General features: G+C 35.3%; 3 protein-coding genes across 3 annotated transcripts; 2 read left to right on the top strand and 1 right to left on the bottom strand.

The window, feature by feature from the left end:
* Positions 1-1063: 1063 nt before the first annotated feature.
* On the bottom strand, positions 1064-2735 carry HELRODRAFT_161147 (hypothetical protein; the record flags this gene model as incomplete). Its single annotated transcript, XM_009021101.1, has 4 exons — positions 1064-1231; positions 1384-1463; positions 2186-2323; positions 2672-2735. 4 exons carry the CDS (start codon positions 2733-2735, stop codon positions 1064-1066), a joined length of 450 nt encoding a protein of 149 aa, XP_009019349.1.
* Positions 2736-2926: 191 nt separating this feature from the next.
* On the top strand, positions 2927-8777 carry HELRODRAFT_161146 (hypothetical protein; the record flags this gene model as incomplete). Its single annotated transcript, XM_009021100.1, has 4 exons — positions 2927-2948; positions 3137-3595; positions 8145-8256; positions 8498-8777. 4 exons carry the CDS (start codon positions 2927-2929, stop codon positions 8775-8777), a joined length of 873 nt encoding a protein of 290 aa, XP_009019348.1.
* Positions 8778-15230: 6453 nt separating this feature from the next.
* On the top strand, positions 15231-21959 carry HELRODRAFT_161145 (hypothetical protein; the record flags this gene model as incomplete). The annotated part of the gene is made up of 6 exons (XM_009021099.1): positions 15231-15363; positions 15749-15925; positions 20448-20525; positions 20960-21025; positions 21292-21621; positions 21886-21959. 6 exons carry the CDS (start codon positions 15231-15233, stop codon positions 21957-21959), a joined length of 858 nt encoding a protein of 285 aa, XP_009019347.1.
* Between the last annotated feature and the right edge of the window lie 1818 nt (positions 21960-23777).

Here is a 23777-nt window from a genome sequence, read left to right as displayed (position 1 = left end):
ATGGATGGATGGATGGATGGATGGATGGATGGATGGATGGATGGATGGATGGATGGATGGATGGATGGATGGATGGATGGATGGATGGATGGATGGATGGATGGATGGATGGATGGATGGATAGAGAGAAAGTGAGAATTGAAAATTTAAAAATCGTGAAATCGAAAATTGTTTAACAGCTTTTTGTGCTAAACTAATGAATGATCTTTTGCAATGTACGCAGTGTATTATGTTTTGCTTCTGATTTTGAATATGATGATCATGTTGATTGCCGCGGTGAATGATTGATGGAATGGCTCACAAACTAGCTTAGCAAATGGATGGATGAATGAATGAATGAATGAATGAATGAATGAATGAATGAATGAATGAATGAATGAATGAATGAATGAATGAATGAATGAATGAATGAATGAATGAATGAATGAATGAATGAATGAATGAATGAATGAATGAATGAATGAATGAATGAATGAATGAATGAATGAATGAATGAATGAATGAATGAATGAATGAATGAATGAATGAATGAATGAATGAATGAATGAATGAATGAATGAATGAATGAATGAATGAATGAATGAATGAATGAATGAATGAATGAATGAATGAATGATTGATATCCAAATTTTTTCTTACTATTTTTCCAGATAAGCAACGAGCTACATGAGATTTAGTTCCTTAGAATTTACATTACATTTTAACGATTAGAAGAAATTAGGTCAAATTGATTCGAATCTAGGTCAACAAAAAATATAAGCTAAGCTGTTTTGTATAAGGATTTTTTTTTGTAATATTTTTTTCGTGCTACTTTTGAAAACTAGTCAATCAAAATAATTACAATGAATTTTTAGTCAAATAATTAATTTATGAAATCACTTTGATATAACTACCTACGCATGTTCATAATTAAATGTATTTCCAAATAAACGTGCTTATAACGTGCATTTATATCACAAAAACTCACATATAGAGCAAGCAGGTTGATAAAGTCACGAGTAACCACTGATACATATCTTTTCTATGATGCTCATTTCAAACCTGTAATATACTCATAACTGACCTATGAAGTTTTAACGTTGAAAGTATTTAGGCAAGTAACACCACTCAAAGTAGTTGTTGGTTCGTGTTCTACGTAGGCTAACATGCGGATGATTGGTTCGTGTTCTACGTAGGCTAACATGCGGATGATTGAGGGAACGTGTGTTTGTTTAAATAGCCGCTTGATTGACTGATGGTTGATGTTGATATGTGTGTGTGCGTGTGTGTGCGTGTTTGCGCTTTCTTATGTTGTTGAACATTTTTTCTCTAACTGCATGTATTATCACTTATCAAATATAGACGGATGTTTAAGCGTTCGAGTATAAATAGACATAGATGCACTTCATCCAGCTTGATGTGTCTGCGAAAATAGCTCTGCCTGGCAATTAAATGATTCCTCACATTTCCGTTCTGAATACTACCTGTTGGAATAATAATTTCAATTTAATGCGGTGAAGTTGAAGCCATTAATATTAATTTCATTGAAATAAAGCATGATGTGTTTTTTTGTAGTTCAGATCGCGCAATTGTCTAACTTAATAACGGCAGTCAAGCTTTTATTATTTATGAGAAATTCCTGTAATTAACGTTCGTCATTGTTCGGAGCTAATTAAATAATTGAAGTTCATTATTAAATTGGGAATTAGGTTGAACAGTGGGAAGATGGATTGGATGCAGTGATGATCCTTGATTGAAACAAAATGAAATGATGGGCATCTTTATCTTGTTAGGTGCCTGCATTAAACATCACTTATATTGGTTACTAACAATTTTACTGAGCAGAAAAAGAATGAAAAAATGGAGGGATTATATGCTGCTTACAGACAAATTTAGACGAAGGACAGCCGAATAATTTTTTGCAATGAATTTTGTTTATGAGTTTCTCTAATTGCTTTAAATGAGAACAAATTGCGTTTTAGTATTTCGCAAAAGTGTAAAACCGCGAATCTTTCGCATAGTCATTAGATCTTTCGCTGGGAAGACAATTAACTTTTTAGGGAATTAGAACAACTAATCTGCATTTTTCATGCCTGTAATAATTCAACAAGAGCATGAACAAATTATATGAAAATTTTTTTATACTTATTGAATAATTTATTGCTAGCAGTGTGCACAAATCTGTTTAGCACAGGGGTGGGCAAACGTTTTGCTGCGAGGGCCGCATTGAAAACTATTTGACCTTTGGCGGGCCGCAAATGTACTTTTTTTGACCGTCGACGAGGGGGTGAAATTTTTAACATGTTCACGACCCTTTTTTGTTTTGTTTCGTCATAAAATCTGGCTGATAGGTAGGTGGGTATGTGGGTAGGTGGGTAGGTAGGTAGGTAGGTAGGTAGGTAGGTAGGTAAATAGGAATGTGGGTAGGTAGGTAGGAATGTGGGTAGGTAGGTAGGTTGTTAAGTTGATTGTTGGTGGTTGGTGGTTGGCTCTCTTTGTCCATAACATTTCATTCACATCATTTTTATAACATTTTCATACAAAAATTTCAGCTATGTATACAAAGTTTTATTCTAAAATTATTTTCAATTAACTAAAAAGTTTGTCGACGTGTTAGTTTCGACGGCTAGACAGACTGTCGTCGTTGTCTCACGTCAGATCAATCGCCATCTGTCCGAGTGTATAGAAAAACTTGTGGACATGGTGTGGTGCTTGCGTCCGCGTCTGCAACCTATAGAGTGTGCACTGCACCGCATCGTGTGGCGCCACAAAAGTTTAGTTGCAAGCTTATAAGTAAAAAAAACTGTTAGCAACTCTGAATAAATAAAAAGTAAGTTATTTGTAATGCTTCTGCAACATATGTGAGCATTTTTGTCTTCAAGTAACTTCTTCGAAATGATGTTTGATGTTTTTGGTATATGCCTGATACAATGATTCGAAGTTACAAATGGCTTTGTTGATGTTGCGAGGTGTTCAAATTAATTTCCTCCGACTGTGAAAGTTATCAATTTGATGTCTTAATTGCTGATGCTCTGATGGGTGGTACATTCATATATTTTTAGTTATCATGATTCTTTGTTATATATTTTTATATATGTTAAATATTATTTTTTGTTTATATATTTTTATTTATCTTGCATCATTGTTTAAACGCCAGACGTGAGAGATCCAACGAAGGCTGCAAGCAGCAACGACGACAAGTCAAAGGAGGACACAGCCTCAGATCTGAACTCTCCTAACATAAATAGAAACAACAACATCGACAGCAGCAAGCACAATAATCACATCATCGACAACAACATCGAGGACGACGACGACAACAACGACATTGACAATTCGTTCGATAACGAAGCATGCACGCATGTCTTGTGCAACAGTGACGAGTATGTCGAACAGCCTCGCTGTCCCGTCGACTCGCGTATGATTCAACTGGAGGAGTCGAACATCATCGCGAAGAAATGTTGCGGCGGCCATCCCAGCAACGCCACAACCTGCGACTGCTTGCCATGCCCTAACACCAAAACTCTCTGCAAGCCTCCGCAGTTCTTACAACTCTCACAAAACGTCACCAAGAAGCCTGGCACATGTTGCGACAAATACCACTGCGTTGATAAAGGTTCGCCGTCGTTTATGTGTGTTCGTCCTTTATACTGTTCGTCGTTCATACTGTTCGTCGTTCATGTTATTTGTTGTTGTTTGTGCTGTTTGTTTATGTTATTTATAACATAATTCCAACATTTTTGTTAAGCATTCGATCGTATGTTAATATAACGTTATGTTTTGATCGGCTTTCAAAATGTTGCTGCAATGGTTTTGGTGTAGGTTGAGTTGAAGTGGTCCTTCAATATTTTTAATGGGAGTTGTGAAGTGATGACGTTGTTGATGGTGATGAGGATGATCATGATGATGATGGTTATGATATTGATGAAGATAGTTTGCCATGGTCGTAGTAATGATTATTGTATATGCTGTTTTATTTCAATTAAGACGTTGAAGAAGAAGAAGATGATGATGAGGAGGGAAATATAGTTTGAAGAATAGTTCAACAACAGGTTAAAATAATGGGGCAGTAGTGAGAAAAAAAAATGTTTAGAAGATTTTAAAAAATGTTGGTTGGAATGTGGGAAATAAAGTGGAATTAGTGTCAGTCTGCATGATGTGGTTGGTGGTCGTCGTCGATGCTGGCTGGATTGAGTTTGAGTTTTGAGAAGCAGAAGCTGTTAATCTTGAGTGGTAGAAATTATGAGTGCATGCAGTGGCGGATCTAGACAACTTTGACGGTGGCAGAGTTTAAACTTTAAAACTTTTCAACCGTGAACGGGGTCGAGAAATTTTAAAAAATTTTGAAAATGTTTGAATGGTGTTGACCGGTCGGGCCAACATTTGTGGTATTGCAGTAAAAATTACGTCATAAACGCTACTTTTTCCGTGACTTTTAATGCAAATACTGTTCACTCTGCCGCCCCCCGCCCCTTGGATCCCTACCGAATGCGCGTATTGACGATTGTGAAGTGATACAGTGATAATTATGACGTCAATCAATCAATCAACCAACCAGTCAATCCAATGTTTGGCTGATCAACCAACTAATCAGCTAACACTGAAACCTAACACACTACAACAACACAGTGTGAGTTAATTAAGTCATCAGTCAGTTTGGCGCACAAAATCAATCCATTAAACGAGGGCCACACGCAACGTAACATTTTGAATAAATGCTAAGTACCACACAAACTCATGTTTGTTTTTTCAATTAATAAATTAAACACATACACATACACACACACACACACGCAGACAGACAGACACGAAATGTATAACTTTTTTCTATTAAACCAAAACACCACCACCACCTAGGCAGCCACAGACATAAACAAAAAGACAGACACACAAAAACACCATTAAATTTAGCATTGTCAGCAAGTGCGACGTCATTTGATTTGCTTTGTTTAGTCAGTCCTCATCCTGTCTAGTCTCTTCATTTGCTAGAATGTTTTGCATTTGCATGCGTGTTTTGGAAATTTTTTGTGCCTGTGTTACCAGCTTGTTACGATGCGTTGGAAGAATGCGCAAAAAAACTGTTAAAATAGAATGTAAACATTTCAATCTCGCCTCTCTGCTTTCTACTGGATGTTATTCAATCAACCATTCTTTGAAGTTTTTTAAGTTTTTTTATAAAAATAAAAAAATGTGGAGTCATTAATTTATTTTGAGGTTCATTGTCGTGCTGGCATCGTGGCTGGTGGCTATATTGAAGTAGAGGGTGATGTTCAAACAGTTGTGAATGCGCCGTGAGAGGTCTTCAAATTTGAGGCTTCCTTATTTAATTTAAAAATTCACTCTAGCTTGTTGTTAAGTATTATTAAAAATACGCGTGTGAGGGATTTCCCGGATTGATCTATTTGTTGGAGTTGTGAATTACTGTTGGTAACTGTTAGTGTTGTTAGTACATGCTGAACTTCAGACCCAGAGGTGGGTATGCATGGTGCATGGTGCATGGTGCATGCAGGTTGGTTCGCATTTAATTATTATTCAAATCAAGTAACTTAATTGCCGGTTAGAATTTGAATTGATTTTGAAATGAAGTTAATTAGTTGCATTTCGTTTAAATTTTTATCTTCTCTTCATTTTGATCACTCTTTCTCTCTCTCTCTCTCTCTCTCTCTCTCTCTCTCTCTCTCTCGATCATATTTCTTCACAATTCTTCTTTCTTCTTCTTTCTTCTCGGGTCAGTAGTACGCACGTGTGTACACACATTTTTAAAGGTAAATAATAGAGATATTTACAAAAGCACATTAAACTATCAAAAAATATAATGTGAATAATCTTTAATTGACAAAATTATTAACAACTTAACAAAGGCAGTTTTGTTTATTTGCTCTTCATGTGTGCCCATTCATTCACAATTACGTTCGAGTGAGATCTTCACTGGCTATTAATTCTATTATGCACACTTGTCTCAATATAGGGTTTCACTGCCTTTCTGTTCGTGAAAGTGCTCATGTGTATTTCTTTGTGTGCAACTGCAAGAGAATCGTGTGTTGATAATTATTTACTATCGAATAACTGTTGCAGTACAAGAAGCATGTTTGTCACAAGTCACAGTTGCGAGTTGTGTGTGTTCGTTTGTGTGTCTGTTTGTCCTCTGTGTGAGGTCCTTTTCTTGCCTTCTGTATTGTCTACGGCTTCATAGATTAATTGCTCCTTTGTTCATCAACTTAGGTATGTGTGCAGGTATTTTTGTTTCAGTTGTATTTGTGTATGTACGTACGTATGCGAGTTAATTCGTCGAAACCAAACATTTCACTTTCGTTCGTATTTACTGGCTCTATTAAGTTAATTCATCCATTGCTTGTTTAGTTTGTTCAGCTGCTGGCAAACTGTAAATTTTTAACACCCAGCACTTTTACACAGACACACATACACTGACACACATTCACAAACAATCACACACATGCCACACACTTACACACACACAATCACATGTATACCTATACAAACAATATTTATTTTTATATTTTTACATCATATTGCATTTATATTTTCAAGATTGTATACATGTTGGCTGCTTGCGTGGCGTTTTAGCAGCATCCGTGTACGTGCGTAGCGTGTACAAACATATTAGATGTTGAAGTCTGTTTATGTTTTGCATGCTAGAAAGATTTGTTAATAATTTTCAGATGTTCCAGCTTAAAAGCAAGATGTATTTTTGTTTTGCAAACTTCAAATGCTTCTACATAGAAATCAGTTTTTGTTCATGGTTCTAAAAGTTCTGTTGAGTTTCTAAGAATATGTGCAGTTGATATAAAAAAACCGAGATTTTGCGTGCGTGCGTGTGTTTGTGTGTGTGTGTGCGCGCGCGTGTGTGTATGCGTGTGTGTGAGATAGTGTGTGTATCGTTCACTTCGAAGTTGTTTAATAAATTGTTTACATGCTTGCAAATTTGCTGTATGTTGCAGTCATTACAATAGCACAATGGATAAGTTTTGAAATTTGTTGATACATCAATACATACACCTTGATACATCAGCAATTTATTTAACACATCGATTATGTACAAAAAACGTAAAAAGTGTTCTGATTTTTCTAATTTTAAAGATGAAAATCAAAAAATAAGAAAGAAAATGGAAAGAAAGATTAATGAAAAGTTTGAAAAGTTAGCATTGAAAAGAAGGGTAGAAGCAAAGGAAGAGTTTGAGAAAGAGAAAAGAGAAAAGGAGAGAAAGAGAGGAGGAGAAAGAGAAGGAGAGAGAGAAGGAGAGAGAGAGAGATAGACAGAAATGAAGACAAAAAGGGAAAAATACAAGAATGAAAAAACAAAACTAGCAAGAACTTGAAAAGATTTTTCGTAGAATATTGTAAAATGTCGAAAGAAATAAAAAATTTCTGTCGTAGTCCGTGGAGGAGCTCTTGATAATGAGATGATTGCGGAACCGACTGAAGCTTATTTTAGGACTAGACAAAATTTCTGCTAGCTTTTTTTAATATTTTAAAAATGCGTGTCAAATGAAAATTACTGGATTAGCATAATTGAATAGTTGTGTGCGCGCGTGTGTTGTTGCGTGTTTTTACATCAGTATACAAACGTTAAGTAGATGCGTATCAATATAATCTGTTATTCGTAATAATAGGTTTCTTTGTGAGTCTCTATGAGTTTGCTTGTATGTGTATTGTTTAGTATGGTGAATATCCATACATTTATGCACGTACATACATGTGGTACTCATATGGTTATTAATAGATGTGTTAATATGTAAAGTGTTTGTATTGCGTGTGTTTGTGTGTGTATTTGTGCGTATGTGTATTTACTCCACACTCTACAAGCCTGACAAGTCTGCGAGGTCTGTCTGATCCATTTCTTCTTGGGTTAATTATTTCTTTTTATAGCTGTTTGGATCTCGTTATCTGCATTCGGATGAATCATCACGTACACATGTACATAAAATCGTGTACACACGCACACATACGTAGATACATAGGCATTGTCCTTGTAAGATACGTATGCCTGAATATGCAAAATCAAAATTTAATGTCTACCGTTAAATATTCTATTCATCTCTCTCTCTCTCTCTCTCTCTCTCATCACACACACACACACCACACGCACGCACACATACACCACTCACACACAAAAAACACCACACACACACAAACACACCTGACAGAGACATATTGTTACGGCATCCAATGTAATGACAACTCAACATTCACGTGTCCAGACGACAGCGAACTCGTTCCAGTCGGAGAGTTTGACATCTGTTGCATGAAAAGCATGGGGTTAGTTCACATATTTTCTCATTTTTACTGCTTTAAATGCGTTTAAAAACAATAAACGCTGAGATTAAAAAGATTCCTCTGTAGTGCGTTTAAGATTTGCGCAGACAGGCATATATAATATGCACCATCTTCCTTTTTAACTTTACTTTTGCATCCGCATGTCTATTCCATTCAAACGTAGCAATTTTCATTCATTGAAAACTTTGTTTGCAAACAATATAAACGATCAATTCGAAATAAGAAATTTCTCGCGAAATATTTTTTTCGAATATTCAACATTGGCGAGCGTTTGTTGCGCTTCACAACAATCAGAGAGAGATGAGAACGATGCCTGCCAGATGATTGGCACTACCGGCACAACTGCTGCTGCTGGAAGGGCTTCCTGGGGCCGTATGTTTGGAAATTATTTGAATGGGGTCATGGGGTGGAACTACGCTGAAATTATCTCAGGAGTTATTATTTATTTGCCTCGAGTTGGCTTCACCGTTTCATCTGGTTCATCGTTTTTCCAAAACTGTTAATTAAATTTTCTTGCAAGTCTGACTTTGAAGATGTTTTTCGTATGAATCGTGTGCATGTGCGTGTGCGTGCGTGCATGTGCGTGCGTGCGTATAAATATGCACGGGCCCACACTTGCTTATGATAACTTTTGCATACGTGCATTCAAACGCATTAATGCAAACACCGCAATAGCATAGGCAGGGCAAACACACACACAAACACGTAGACATTCACAGATCACGTAAACAATATGAACCTTCTCTTTTGATAATTTATGAAGAGAAGCAAAGTAAATAATGTTGTTATAAATTTTTTTGATTGTTCATGCGTTTGTTGGCTTATTATGAAGTTTTGTATTTCTATAAACTAAAAAACAAAAATTGTTCCATCATAAATTACATACACACATATATACTCGAAAAAATGTAAACAAATTTTTATTATAAGTTAATAATTATTAATTAATTGAATGAATATATCAATACTAAACAAAGAAACATAGATCTATAATATGATCAATAAAAACACTTATTAAAAAGAAATATAACAATCATATCTCTATCTCTGTATATATTTTGGGTTTAGACTATCATAAATACAATTATTTATAAAGATCACATGTAGTTGAGTTAGTTGAATAATGCCGAAAACGCAGAACTCTTTATATATGTGTATGCATGTGTGTGTGTTTATTTCCTTGTGTGTGTGTGTGTGTGTGTTTGTTTGTTTGTTTGTGTGTGTGTGTGTGTTTGTGACAGCACAGGGAACAGCACAAAATGAGAGGAAGAGATATAGTGGTAAAGTTGGTTAATATGGATTGGCATGGAAAACTTAGATTGAACACTTTTAAACAATGAAGTTGATTATCGTGTGTTGCTTTTGAACGAACTGGTTGATGATGCGTTGTTTTGTCCCATCTCATGCTGTCGTTTGCACCCAAGTTAGGTTAAGGTTTCAGTTTGACTTTAAATTTACATTTCTTTCTAGGTTCCATTTCTAAGTTAAGGTTAATCAATTGGAATGAAAATAACGTATTTGGTTATCGATTGTAATGATGTTGTTTTACCTGTATGGTTATCAGCAATCTATTTAGCTAGTGTTTTGTTCTGATTGTTTCTACTTAATTTTCCTGTTTTGTTTGCGATCATCGAGCCGATGAACAAACGTGGCAAAGTTGTTTCTGCACTGGAACGCTGTTCGTTCGTTCAAAATGTTCTACAAAGTTTCCTTGTGTTACAAATCCTTGTAAAGTGTTGTTGGAAGTTGTTCGATAATGTATGCGGGCACACGCACACGCAATGTTATCTATCAATCATGCCTGCCTCTCCGACTGCCTGCCTGCCTGTCTGTTTGTCTGTTTATATTGCACGATGATGTTTCTCTTCTCTCTAATTGTGTCGAGGTCGTCGTTTATCAATCGATACAAAAAACATAGACAACAAAAAACATAAACAACAAAAAACATAAACAACAAAAAGCCTAAACAACAAAAAACATAAACAACAAAAAACATAAACAACAAAAAGCCTAAACAACAAAAAACATAAACAACAAAAAGCCTAAACAACAAAAAACATAAACAACAAAAAACATATACAACAAAAAGCCTAACAACAAAAAAACCTAGACAACATAAGCAGCACGAACTGCTACGTTTTGTTACATTTCTTTTCACCATCAACTTGTTTTATTCTGCTTGCATGTGTTTTGCTTTTATGCATTTAAATGTTTAAATATGTACTAACTGTATTACAAAATGTCTGCAAAAATATGTGGATATGCGGATATGCGTGTAAATAAGATTTCAATCACTTTTTTAAAACAGGTAGGTTGGATGTGTGTGTGTGCGTGTGTGTTTGTTGTATGTGTGTGTATGTATTTGTATGTGTTTGTATGTTTGTTGTATATTTGTGTATGTTTGTTGTATGTGTGTGTGTGTGTTTGTTGAATGTGTGTGTATGTGTTTGTATGCTTGTTGTATGTGTTTGTGTGTGTGTTTTTTTTTGTATGTGAATGTACAAAGTGAAGTTTTATTTGCCTGAAGAGATTAGAAAAACACGCGAGAAGGAAGGAGCGTGCGAAGAATGATTGTATTAGGTTTCTTAATTGGATTGTCTGCAAAACATATCTCACTCCACTTCAATTGATTAGCTTATTTATTTATTTATTTAAATCATTGAATTTTTATTTTTATTTTTAAATTAATGAATGAGTGAATGAATGAATGAATGAATGAATGAATGAATGAATGAATGAATGAATGAATGAATGAATGAATGAATGAATGAATGAATGAATGGATGAATGAATGAATGAACGAATGAACGAACGAACGAACGAATGAGTGAATGAATGAATGAATGAATGAATGAATGAATGAATGAATGAATGAATGAATGAATGAATGAACGAACAAATGAATGAATAAACAAACGAACGAACGAATGAACAAATGAATAAATGAGTGAATGCAAAAAAGTTGCTCATGATTTTACTCAGGCTTGATTTTAATTTAATTAATTATTTGATTTGTTACCAAACCAATTTCATTTGTTGAAATGAAAGTGTGAACACTGACGAACGGTTTGCACGGTGTTTGCAATAAAAAATAAATTTCATTGTCAGCTGGCAATGTTCTCTGACTGTTGTTTAAATGTAAATTTACGCCACTTTAGTATCGTCGTCGATGAATTTGTTTGTAATGTAGCAGCGTAAAACTAAAACCCATGTTAAAGTTTCAGCTCGCCGATATGGAAATGTTTGAATTTTTTTTTAGTGAAATGCTTTTTTATAATTGTTTTGCATGTCTCTGTTTGCAACATTATGCTTCCTTCTTTGCTTCGCTGATGTTTGTATTTCTATCTGTAGTTGTATATGTCACTGCTGGTTTTCGACATCATATATCTCTATCTATCTCTATCTCTCTCTGTCTTTTTCTTTCTCTCCCTCTCACTCCCTTTCTCTCCCTCTCTCTCTCCCTCTTTCTTTTTCTCTCCCTCTCTCTCTCCCTCTTTCTTTTCTCTCTCTCTCTCTCTCTCTCTCTCTCTCTCTCTCTCTCTCTCTTAATCATCTCAGTGTGATTGAGCTGGGCGTGGTTGGTTGGGTAAGATGAGCGTTTTAAAGTATCAGAAGTGTTTGTTCATTTGTACGTGAGTGTTTGCATGTATGCATTTGTTCGTACGTCAACTTGAAAGTGTCATATGTGCAGGTTTATGTGGCATGTTCACGTGATGAATGTGTATTGCCCATTGCATCCGTTTGCACAGTCAACTGTTTGTTTGTTTTGTTTGTTTGCTTTTATGTATGTATGTAGGATTGCATGTTTGTATGTTTGTTTTGTTTATTGCAATTGTGTATGTTGTTAAAAATCAATTCTTGACTTAATGTACATCTATGTTTTATATCTACCAATGCATATTTTAAACTGTTCTCGCACTGACTCTTCTCTTTTGATGACGTTTTATTATTTTGTTTTTTTCCCTCCAATTATTGACTTTCCTTAAGTTAGTTCAGTTGTAATAAATCAACGGTTACATTGTGACAAGCGATCAAAATTGATTCCTGCCTCATTTTTAACGCTCCAAGTGAGTTATTTGTCACATAATTATTGAAAATTAATTAAAACGTTCGAAAAATTTGTGATGAATGTGCTACGCTAAAAACAAAACAAAATAAATGACGATTTAAAACCATAATATGAATTCATCATCGACCTTCTGAATGTTTGTTTCGTTTCATTTTGTTTCGCTAACAAGTTTCAAGTTTCCAGTAAGATATGCATGCATGCATGGGGTGGTTTATAATTTTTATATAGTATTCAGTAATTCTTGGATTCTTTTTTGTTCAATTAAGTTTTTGCTCGTAAATGAATAAAAGAGAGAGAGAGAGAGAGAGTAAGAAAAAGAAAGAGTGAGAAAAAAGATAGAGAAAGAGAGAGAGAGAGAACGTCTTAATGGCGCACCGAACTTAAATTAATGGTGCTCCTTTTTCACTTCCACAAATAACTCTCGAGCAACTGGGATGCTTTTTATTTGAGGATAATTTTTTAAAATCTGTTCTTACTGCCTGCGCGCGTGATGAACATGTCCTTAGTGGGCTAGCAACATCATCAGTTAGTTTTACACAATTTCATAAACAGACGCTAGTGAAGATGCCGTTTTGTAGTTTCTTTTTTATATAACCAGCAAGGTGGGATCTATCAAATGTTCAAAAGTGCACCAGTTAGTTTAGCAAGTGTGGGCGGAGTTGTTTGTTTCATTAAAAGTGGTTCTTTTGATTGTATTGAATACTTTCCCTGCTTAGTAAATAGCCGAAGTTAAATGCCAACAGTGGTGATGGCAGAAGATATGGTAATATTAATGATGATGGTGGTAATATTAATGATAATGATGGTAATGATTGGATGAATGGATGATGCAGGAGGCTGGAATGATTAATTATATATTAATGGGAATGAAATGAAATTAATAATAATCATGACGAAATTAGTCAGTGTTATAAACTGCTTGATAATAATATGAATAATATAATGATGAGAATGTTGACTTTGAAAATGATGATATTAATGATGATAATGATGGCGATGGTGATGATGATGGTGATGATGATGGGGATGATGATGGTGGTAATGATGGGGGTGATGACGATGAGGGAGTGAGCACACTTCCCTCTGTTTTGTTTATCGTAGTAAATTCATTGCTTGGTGTTGGCTTGGTTTTATTGCAGATAGCAATGTACGTACTACTCGAGTCTGGTTGTTTCTTTATGCGTTTCTGTGTGCCTCTGCATGTGTTTTGTGTGTGTGTGTTCTTGTATATGTGTCTGTTTATGTGTCTGTCTGTGTGTGTATGCCTGGCCTGGAGATATTGCACATATAGCTACAGATGAATATTTATTTATTTAATCTTTTTCCCTATTTGCCATTCATTGTTTGTTTGTTTGTTGAATCTTTTTTTTTATTTTCAATTTTCTTATTCATTTGTTCGTCCGTTCATTTGTTCATTCATTTATTTACTCACTCATTCATTCACTTATTCATTCATTCATTCACTCATTCATTGATTCACTCATTTACTCATTCATTTATAATTTTCGTCAGATGTAGTTGCAAGCCGAAGGAGGATTGCGAGATTCCGACACTGGAGTGTGGAGGGGGGCAGGTGATGAAGAAGGTGCGGGTGGGCACTTCCCTCCCTGGATCATGCTGCGATGTCTACGAATGCGTCAATGGTAGTAATCACTCTATCATTTTTTTTGTTTTTCCATGATATTATTTTTAAAAAGTTTGATTTTTGTGAAATTTCGTACCTTCTATCGGCTGAAAACGTTTTCATAAACTTCAGTATGTGTTGTAGTAGCGGTCGTAACAGCAGCAACGTCAGTAGCAATTGTATTAGAAGCGCTGATGGAAAGTAAAACAATGTAGAAGAGTTGATTAATCTACAAATTTATTTTATTTAATTTAAATTAAAGGTTGAGGAGATAAATCATAAAAATGTTTGTTATTGTTCGAATATTGCCATCTCATTCTGCTGCCGCTGCTGCTGCTGATGATGATGGCGGTGATGATGATGATGGTGGAGGTGATGGCGATGATGATGATTATGATGACGGTGATTATTATGATGGTGATGATGATGGTGGTCGTGGTGATGAGGATGATGGGAGTGGTGGTAGTGGAGGTGATGGTGATGATGATGATGATGATGCTGATGAGTATGCTGATGATGATGGCGATGTTGATGAGGATGATGAATGTTGAAATCTCCCAAATCATCATCAGATTTAAATTAAAATTCTTTTCAGCCATTTCATGTTTATAATAATTTTTCCAGTCTTGAAACAAGGGCCAATTTGACTCAATAGAACTTTATAATAATGAAAAAGACATTGTTTAAGACATTGGTTTCGCTGATATCATAGGTCATAGGTTTATAAATCAAGGTAGACATATCACACAACATTAAGCAACCATGTAAGCATCAACATATACAACAACACAACACTACATAACATCCAAAAAAAACATACAGCATCAACAGCAACAACAACAACATGCCACAAAAACAACAGCAATAACAACAACATGCCACAACAGCAACAACAACTACATGCCACAACAACAACAGCAGCAACAACAACAACAATAACATGCCACAACAATTTGCATGTGGCTTCAACTTCAACTTTCAGTCTTCCACATTTTCTTACAAAAATGTTTCATCATCATTCAATTGAGATAATTGTCATGGTTATAGAAGTTTTGTTTTTATAATGCAATGTCATCACTAACTAATAAATTATTTTATCTAACAATTGAGCAAACAAACAAACAAACAAATTAATCAGTGAATCAAGCAACCAACCAACCAATCAGCCAACCAACCAACCAACCAACCAACTACCCACCCACCACAGAAATCTCAATGACGTGCTCCTACAAAGATAAAATAATAAAAGATGGCGAGGAGCTGATGATCGAGCCCTGCACGAGATGCAAATGCAAGCAGTGGATACTTTCTTGCAGTGAGGTGGCCTGTCGGGAGCCTGAATCGTGCGAGTGGATGGCCCTCTCCAGTAACGACTCCTGTTGCAAAACATGCAGAGGTCGGTGGCGTTCCACGTGTTCGCGTCGAGTTCTGTTCTGTTGACGTTTTTATGAAACAATTTTTAAAAAGTTTGCCTTGTTCGATTTGATATGTTGGATGTTTTATGGTTGGGTTGAACCGTCTGATGACGTTTCAAATTAAATTTTCATTGCAATACCTGAATACGTTTAAATCTGAAATACCAACAATAATTGAACAATATTCAAACATTTCCAACCAACAAACCAACCAACCAATTAATATAATCAATCGGCTAATTATCTAACAAGCAATGAAACAATCAATCAATCAACTAAACGGCTATTTAATAAGCACTGAACCAATCAACCAACCTTTCAATCAGCAAACAACCTTTGCACCAACTGATATCATTCCCCTGCCAGGATGTTTCGACGATGTGGTGAAGAGATTTTTCGAGAACGGGCAGACATGGTCGCAGGACAACTGCACGCTGTGCAAGTGTGAGGCGGGGGTGACTCACTGCTTCGCTGAGATGTGCCAGACCAACTGTGCCCACCCCAGAGAGGTCCCTGGACAGTGCTGTCCTGTCTGCGATAACAGTGAGTTTGAAAGAGGAGGATGATGAGGAGGAGGAGGATTGGAATGATTGTGACGATGATGTTGAAGATGATGATGATGATGTTGGTAGTGGTGGTGGTAAAAGTGAATGAAGGTTGTGGTGGCGGTGGTGGTTGTGATTATAAAGAAGGTGATGATCATGATGACGGCGATGGTGTTGCAAATATGTAAAAATTTACTTCTGGACCTTGCTAAGACGGACAGTGTTGAGCTTGGTTATTCTTTTTCTCCTCTTGATAAGCGTGTTTGTTAGGATGTGGACTCGTAGAAAGAGGTTTTAAATTTGCAGAGTTGAGTAACGAGAGAATCTCTGCCATCAGATTAAAAAAAGTCTAATCGAGTTTTGAACATTTAAAATTTTATGTGAATTTTTTGCTGGCATATCAGCGTAATACCAACACATTGTTATAAATATTTATAAATACGTTGAATGATGATGAAACATTTTTGTAAGAGAATTTGAATGGCTGAAGGTTGAAACTGAAGCGGCATGCAAGTATCACACGAGCGTCCATGAATGAAAATTCAAGCGATAAATATAAATAATGAGTGCATTCGAGTTACGAGAGGCCTGAAGTCTGCTTATTGTGACAACTTTTTTGCTAAAGTGATCACACCCTTTTGAAAGGAGTGAGTGTGGTCTGTAACGATGAAGATGATGATGATGAGAATGATGATGATGATTGTGATGATGATGATTGTGATGATGATGATTGTGATGATGATGATGATTGTGAGGATGATGATTGTGAGGATGATGATGATGATTGTGAGGATGATGATGATGATTGTGAGGATGATGATGATGATTGTGAGGATGATGATGATCGTGATGATGATGACGTTTTTGAGTGTAAAGTTTATAGCGAAAGATTATGAAGGCCGATCGATGTAGTGGTTGTTACTCTTCTCATCCTCACTGCCACCAATTTGTTTCAACATCATCATCACCGTCCTCATCTACATCATCACCGTCATCATCATCATCATCGTTATTGTCATCATCATCATCATCATACACTGATCTGTCTGTCTTTAATTAATTAAAAGTGATTGGTTTAAATCATATTAAATAAATTATCTGTCTGAATGGCTGGATGAGAATATTGTTCAAGTGGAATTCGTAATAATAATAATAATAATAAATAATAATACTTATAAATAATAATAGTAATAACAACAACAACAATGTTAGTAGTAATAATAATTAATTTTAATTCAGCGATTTAAAAAGTGTTTGAATGAATAGAAATAAAACTGCTGAACAATTGCTGAACTTCTCGAAACAATTTTATGAATCATACTTGCACGATTCGTTTGAATTAATCTGAATTAATTAACATTTGATATTTAGTTAGTTGGCATGGAGGTTTTTTTTATGGCAAACTGAATGTTTCACACAACTAGCTAGACTTATATTTGACTGATATCCTGAAACGAAGTATCAACCAATCCACACAAATAGTTTTGAAAATTAATTAATTTTTAGATCGAAAAATGTTTCATTAATATACCTTATAATATTTATAATTATAAAATTAAACTGAAAATGACGACGCACACGCGCACACGCGCACGCAACAGTCACGTTGGTTCTCTTGTTTACTGAGATTTACATTCATCTGTTTGTCAATTTTGTATTTCTGCAGAAGAAAACTCGCGAAGTCCGGTTTCAAATGCATGTTTTGCGCTTCTGTGGGGCGTTCTTCATGTTTAGATACGTACATACAGAACAATTTTTCGTTATTATCATTAAATTTTTATTAATGAAATGCATCGTAATGCTATATAATGTATGGAATGCAATGTAATTTGAGTGTAATGTAATGAAGGGATACAATTTGATGAGATGTAATATGATGGGAATGAATGAATGAATGAATGAAAGAAGGAATGAATGAATGAATGAATGAATGAATGAATGAATGATGAATGAATGAATGAATAAGTGTTTCGTGTCATTTCAATTTTTGAAATGTTTTTTCCAATAATATTTGATTTTAAACAATATTTGGATATATCTAACAATATTTAATGATACTTATTAATATTTGATGATACTTATTGATATTTGATGATACTTATTAATATTTGATGATACCCAACAATATTTGATGATACCTAACAGTAGTTGGAAGTAGGTGATGGCATTTGATAGCAATTGATAATATTTGATTTCAGACATTAAATAAGGCATTGAAAGAAATTTACAACTTTAAAAGTTTATATATTTGAAATATTCGGAGCCTTAAATTAGAAGCCACTTCAAACGACCGAGTATAATTTAGGATGCTTTCAAAAAGCGATATAAATAGTCCGCATGAAATCTCACACGGTTGTGAAAAATAAATAGATGTTCATGCAGCGTTCGTTTACTCTCACACTTGCGAAATGTTCATCCTCACGTTCGCACTACTTTCATGTTCTTGTTCATTCAATGTTCATACAATGTTCATACAGTGTTCATCTTCACTTGTATATAATGTTCATCCTCACGTTCACGCAATACGTATTCATACTTATATTAATAAAACGTGCACACTCACGTTCACACAATGTTCATCCTTCTGTCCATGCTATGTTCATCTTCATGTTTATACTACGTTCATCCTCGCGTTCATCCTCAACGTTCACAGTCACATTTGTAAAACGGTTTTCTATACATTCACAAAGTTTATTCTTGCTTGTTTGTAATCGTTCTGAGTTAACTTTCTAAAATGGTCACCATCAGTTATGAACGTGCGTCTGCTTGGATGAACAATACAAACGTAAATAAATAAATGAACATTAACAAACATAACCATGATCATGAACGTGAACATGATTGAACATAAAAAGATACATAATGATGAATGGGCATACACACGAAGGAATGAACATAAATATGAACATGAACATACATATGAACATGAACATGAAAGAACATGAACACGAAGCCTACTCGCAATTCCTGACAGCACACCACTGATGTCTCCCAATGAAATAGCTCGCATTCCTAACGTTAATTCCAATTCAAGTGCTCATTTTTAACAACTATAAACAATCGCAATTAAAATAACAGCTTAAACATCCACAACAACAGTAATAATTAACTATAATTAACTATAATAATAATAATAATAATAATATTGATAACTTTTATTGTTAAACGTAATTATGCATTAATTATTATAAGTAGGTTTCTTTCAGAAACACTTAATAATTATTTATTTATTATTACTGTTATTATAGGTGTTATATTTTTATTATTAACATTATAGTTGTTTTTTTATAATAATATTAATATTATTACTGTTGTTGTTGTTGTTTAAAGGATATGATTTTTTGCTAACAGTCACTTAAGTTATCTCAACTATTTCGTCATTGTTTAGTTTATCATCATCGTCGTCGTCATCATCTTCACTATCATCGTCATCATAACCATTGTCGTCGTCGTCATCATCATCATCGTCGTCATCATTTTTATTATCATCATCGTCATCATCATCTCTTCATCGTCATCATCATCATCATCTTCATTATCATCGTCATCATCATTATCATCATCATCGTTATCATCATCATCACCATCATCATCATCATCATCTCTTCATCATCGTCATCATCATTTTCATCATCATCGTCATCATTCTCATCAACATCGTTATCATCATCATCATCTCGTCGTCATCATCATCATTATTATCGTCGTCATCATCTCGTCATCATCATTATCATCATCTCGTCATCATCATTATTGTCGTCATCATCATCATCATCTATCTTATCTAGGCGGGCTGATTTCGTCTCCGTTCACTGGCGACTTTCATTGACAGACATTTTAACGTTCAACTTACTTCTGGAATGCTTCAAATAATCCTTCATTTATCGCTCATTCATTCGTTCATTCATTTACTCGTCCATTCATTTGTTCATTCACTAGTCCATTCATTCATTCATTTATTTACTCATTCATTCAATCGTACATTGTTTCGTTCAATTGCTAACTTTACTTATTTATTCGTTCTTTTTTTTTCGATGATTTGAAATACATCCATGCGTGCATGCATATCTGCATGCACGCGTACATATATGCATACACACACACACATACATACATATACATACATACATACAAACAAACAAACAAAACCTGTTCCTTTATATTCCTCAGATGTTGGAGCATCTGTGTGAGAGTATCTTTGATACTTGGTGCAGGTCGTTGTTATCATTCTGCGCTCCGTAAGTTTCGTTCGCACGCTTTTGATGACATCTTCCAATTTAAACAGCTTTGCTTCAAAATTAGGAATAATTACTTGAAGAAATTTTCAAAGAAAAATCCATTAAAACTAATAAATTGTATATGCTTCTGACTGAAGAGTGTTGCATCGTTACTACGATATGTTGCGATTGATTGATTGCCTGCTTGACTGAATGAATGAACGAATGAATGAGTGAATGAATAAATGATTGATTGATTATCTGATTGATTGCACAAATGTACGAAATGTTAATAACAACAAGAACATGAGGATGAGGCACTTGCTGATAAGAGCGACAGGCAGCCAGCCTACGAGCGTTCGTTGGCGCCGCTCACACAACGTCAGCGATTAGGCTGGCGACAATAAGAATGATTTGTTGACTCGAGGAGCGTTCTTCAGGCTATAAATAGTCCTCCCAACTGATAAACGTGCATGAGTGTGATGAAGATGATGGTGGTGGTGGTGGTGGTGGTGGTGGTGGTGGTGGTGGTGGTGGTGGTGATGTTGACGGCGATGACGATACCGAAGATGGTGGTGATAACAATGATATTGTTGTTCATGATGACGCCAGAGGATGATAATTAAATGATAACAAATGATAACAAATGATAACAAATGATAACAAATGATATCTAATAAAGCATTGAATCGTGTGACGGAATGTTGAAATTATGGCCGACGCATTGACGTGACTGTTTGGCGGTTGAAGAGGATGATAGTGCTGGGTGATAACTTAACAATGATGATAACAATTTGTTTAAAATTGATTCTCAGATGAGAACATTATATCCACCATCGGAGATACCCTGGACGCGCAAGATAATCAAGACACCATGCAACGTAAGAGGATCTGTCTAATGTTTTGGGAATGTTTCACGCCACACAATCATGCATTTTTAAAAGTCGTTGAAATATTCATTAAATTAAAATTTTTGCCATCTAGCAATTAATTGCGTTCTTTTGTTTTTAACGGCTGGTTGATTCTGTGAGGCTGGTCTCAAATATTGCTCATTTGTCTTAATGAACATTATAACGATTAACGATTCGCAATGTTGTGTGCCGGCCGTGATGAATGAATTGAAAAACAACCTGACTGACGCACACAGCGGCAGCACCCTGCAGACTCAAGTGCCCATTCGGATTCGTGAAGAAGAACAAGGTCCCTGTTTGCATATGTGCGAACGATCCCAAGACTTACAAAACAAAGACCACCACTTCGCTGAACCTCCTACCGACGACACTCAGCGAGTACCCGCTGATTCCTGCCTGCCCCAAACTCAACGACTGCCGCCTCAACTGCCTCTACGGTCGTCAGGTCGATGACGATGGATGCTTCCTCTGCGTCTGTAACCTCTGCCCTCAACTTGTCTGCAACAAGAAGTGCCTGCCTGGCTTCCAGACCAATGAAGATGGATGCAAAATATGCAAATGTGCAGGTGAGTCATTCTTGTCGCCGCCATATTTATCTATCATCACTGCCGTCATCATCACTATCATCACCACCATCATTATCATCACCTGTATTTTCATCACCACCATCATCATCACCTGTATTTTCATCGCCATCATCATTATCATTACCACCGTCATCGTCATCATCACTATTCTCATCATCATCACCTTCATCATTGTTATCGTTGTTGTCATCTTATCACTGTCACCAACTTCATGTGTCACCATCTCAATTTTTCTCCTAACAGTCCCCACCCTCAATAACCACCACACACCAAACATCTCCCCACCCAACAACAAACACTCCTCCTTCATCGTATGAATTTTGTTATCTTATGATTACGGATTAATTTTTAAACAATTAGGAGGTTGTGTTTGTTATGAAAATGTTTATACAATTTTCATTTTATTATGAAACTGTTTTTATATATTTACAATTCAATAGAATGGTAATAGATAAGGACGGTGAAGTGGACTTGAATGCCTGCAAGTTATGTGTTGTGATTGTGGAGCATGGCTTGCACTTCAAACAATATTAAACAGCATACATAATAATTGCGTTTTATCCCTTCATTTCCGTGCCGTCAAAATTACATCGTTGCGTTTTTTCGCAAATATTTCAAGCTGTTAATTATTTCGATCTGTGTGTTGAATTTTATGGACACAATTTCAACAGCGTACGACAAATTTGTTAGACACACATTAAGGTTAAAGGTTAAAGGTCAATTATGATAAATACAGAAGGGTAATTTTTTCTAGTTAAAAAACATGTTGGTGTGTTGATCGAAAGAGAGAAGAAATACATGAAAAAGTAACCATGTAAACTTGTAACCATGTAAACTTGTAACCAGGTAACTTTGTAACCATGTAAACATGCAACCATGTAAACTTGTAACCATGTAAACTTGTAACCATGTAAACTTGTAACCATGTAAACTTGTAACCATTTAAACATTCAACCATGTAAACTTGTAACCATGTAAACTTGTAACCAGATAACTTTGTAACCATGTAAACATGCAACCATGTAAACTTGTAACCATGTAAACTTGTAACCATGTAAACTTGTAACCATGTAAACTTATAACATGTAATCAGCACACAAATTTTTCTCAGGCATAATTAATAGCAGAAAAGTTTATGAGCACTCGCTCTCCTAACGAAAATAACCACAAAAATGTACAGCAATAAAAATATTAATGCACTGAGAGCCAGCAAACATTGGAAATGTTGTAGCAACACACAAATGAAAGGTTAATATCTCTGTGATGAACTCGCAAGGGTTTGTAACTGCTGATAAATAATAAAAATTAATGTAAATGTTACAACACTGCTGCACAATCCTTTTTCGTGAATTATTTGATTAGTACGACGAACCCAAGCAAACATGTAAGTGGATAAATACCACACAGTTTTTATTTGAATTCATATCTCGAGTTGCTTCTATTCATCGACTAACATGCGATGCAACCGATCGTAAAACACTCGCACACCTGTTGTTATGTTTTAATAACCATTTCTTCCGAACTCTGATTTGTCATTGTGCCGGCCAATATATATATTGGATGAATTACAAATATTTGACATTTAAAATTTTAATAACATCATTAATTCTGGAGTTTAACAGAAACATTTTTTATTTTTCATACAATATTTTATCGTCACAATTTGTAACATCACTGTTTATCACTGCCAGCATCTTCAGCGACATCTCACTCATACTACACTTGTCATCATCATCTTCATCTTCATCAATTTCGCAATTATCAGATTAATTCTCATTATCACCATCATCACCAGCATCCACTCACACGTACACAATTGAAAAACAAGCGCGCAACTAACTTCTATGCGGAATGAAGCATCTATTTATACGTACATCCATCCAACCATTTCAAACAATATCCTTTATTGGTCGTTAATGGCAATTGGATAATTCCTAAATCTTAATAGTCAGAGGGGCGGTTTAAATTACTGCTTAAGGACGTCATCGTCGTCGTCATCATGTTATCGTAATCACTATTTCATCATCATCATCATCATCATCTCCATCACCATCGTCATCACCATGAGGTCTGGGTTTCTTGTTAATGTAATTTCTGCTGTTGTTGTGCATGCATGTTGTATGCGAGTCGAGTGC

Source organism: Helobdella robusta (genome assembly GCF_000326865.2).
Source record: "Helobdella robusta unplaced genomic scaffold HELROscaffold_3, whole genome shotgun sequence".
Taxonomy (NCBI): domain Eukaryota; kingdom Metazoa; phylum Annelida; class Clitellata; order Rhynchobdellida; family Glossiphoniidae; genus Helobdella; species Helobdella robusta.
Note: the sequence above shows the minus strand (reverse complement) of the source record. Positions and strands in the feature narration are given on the sequence as shown.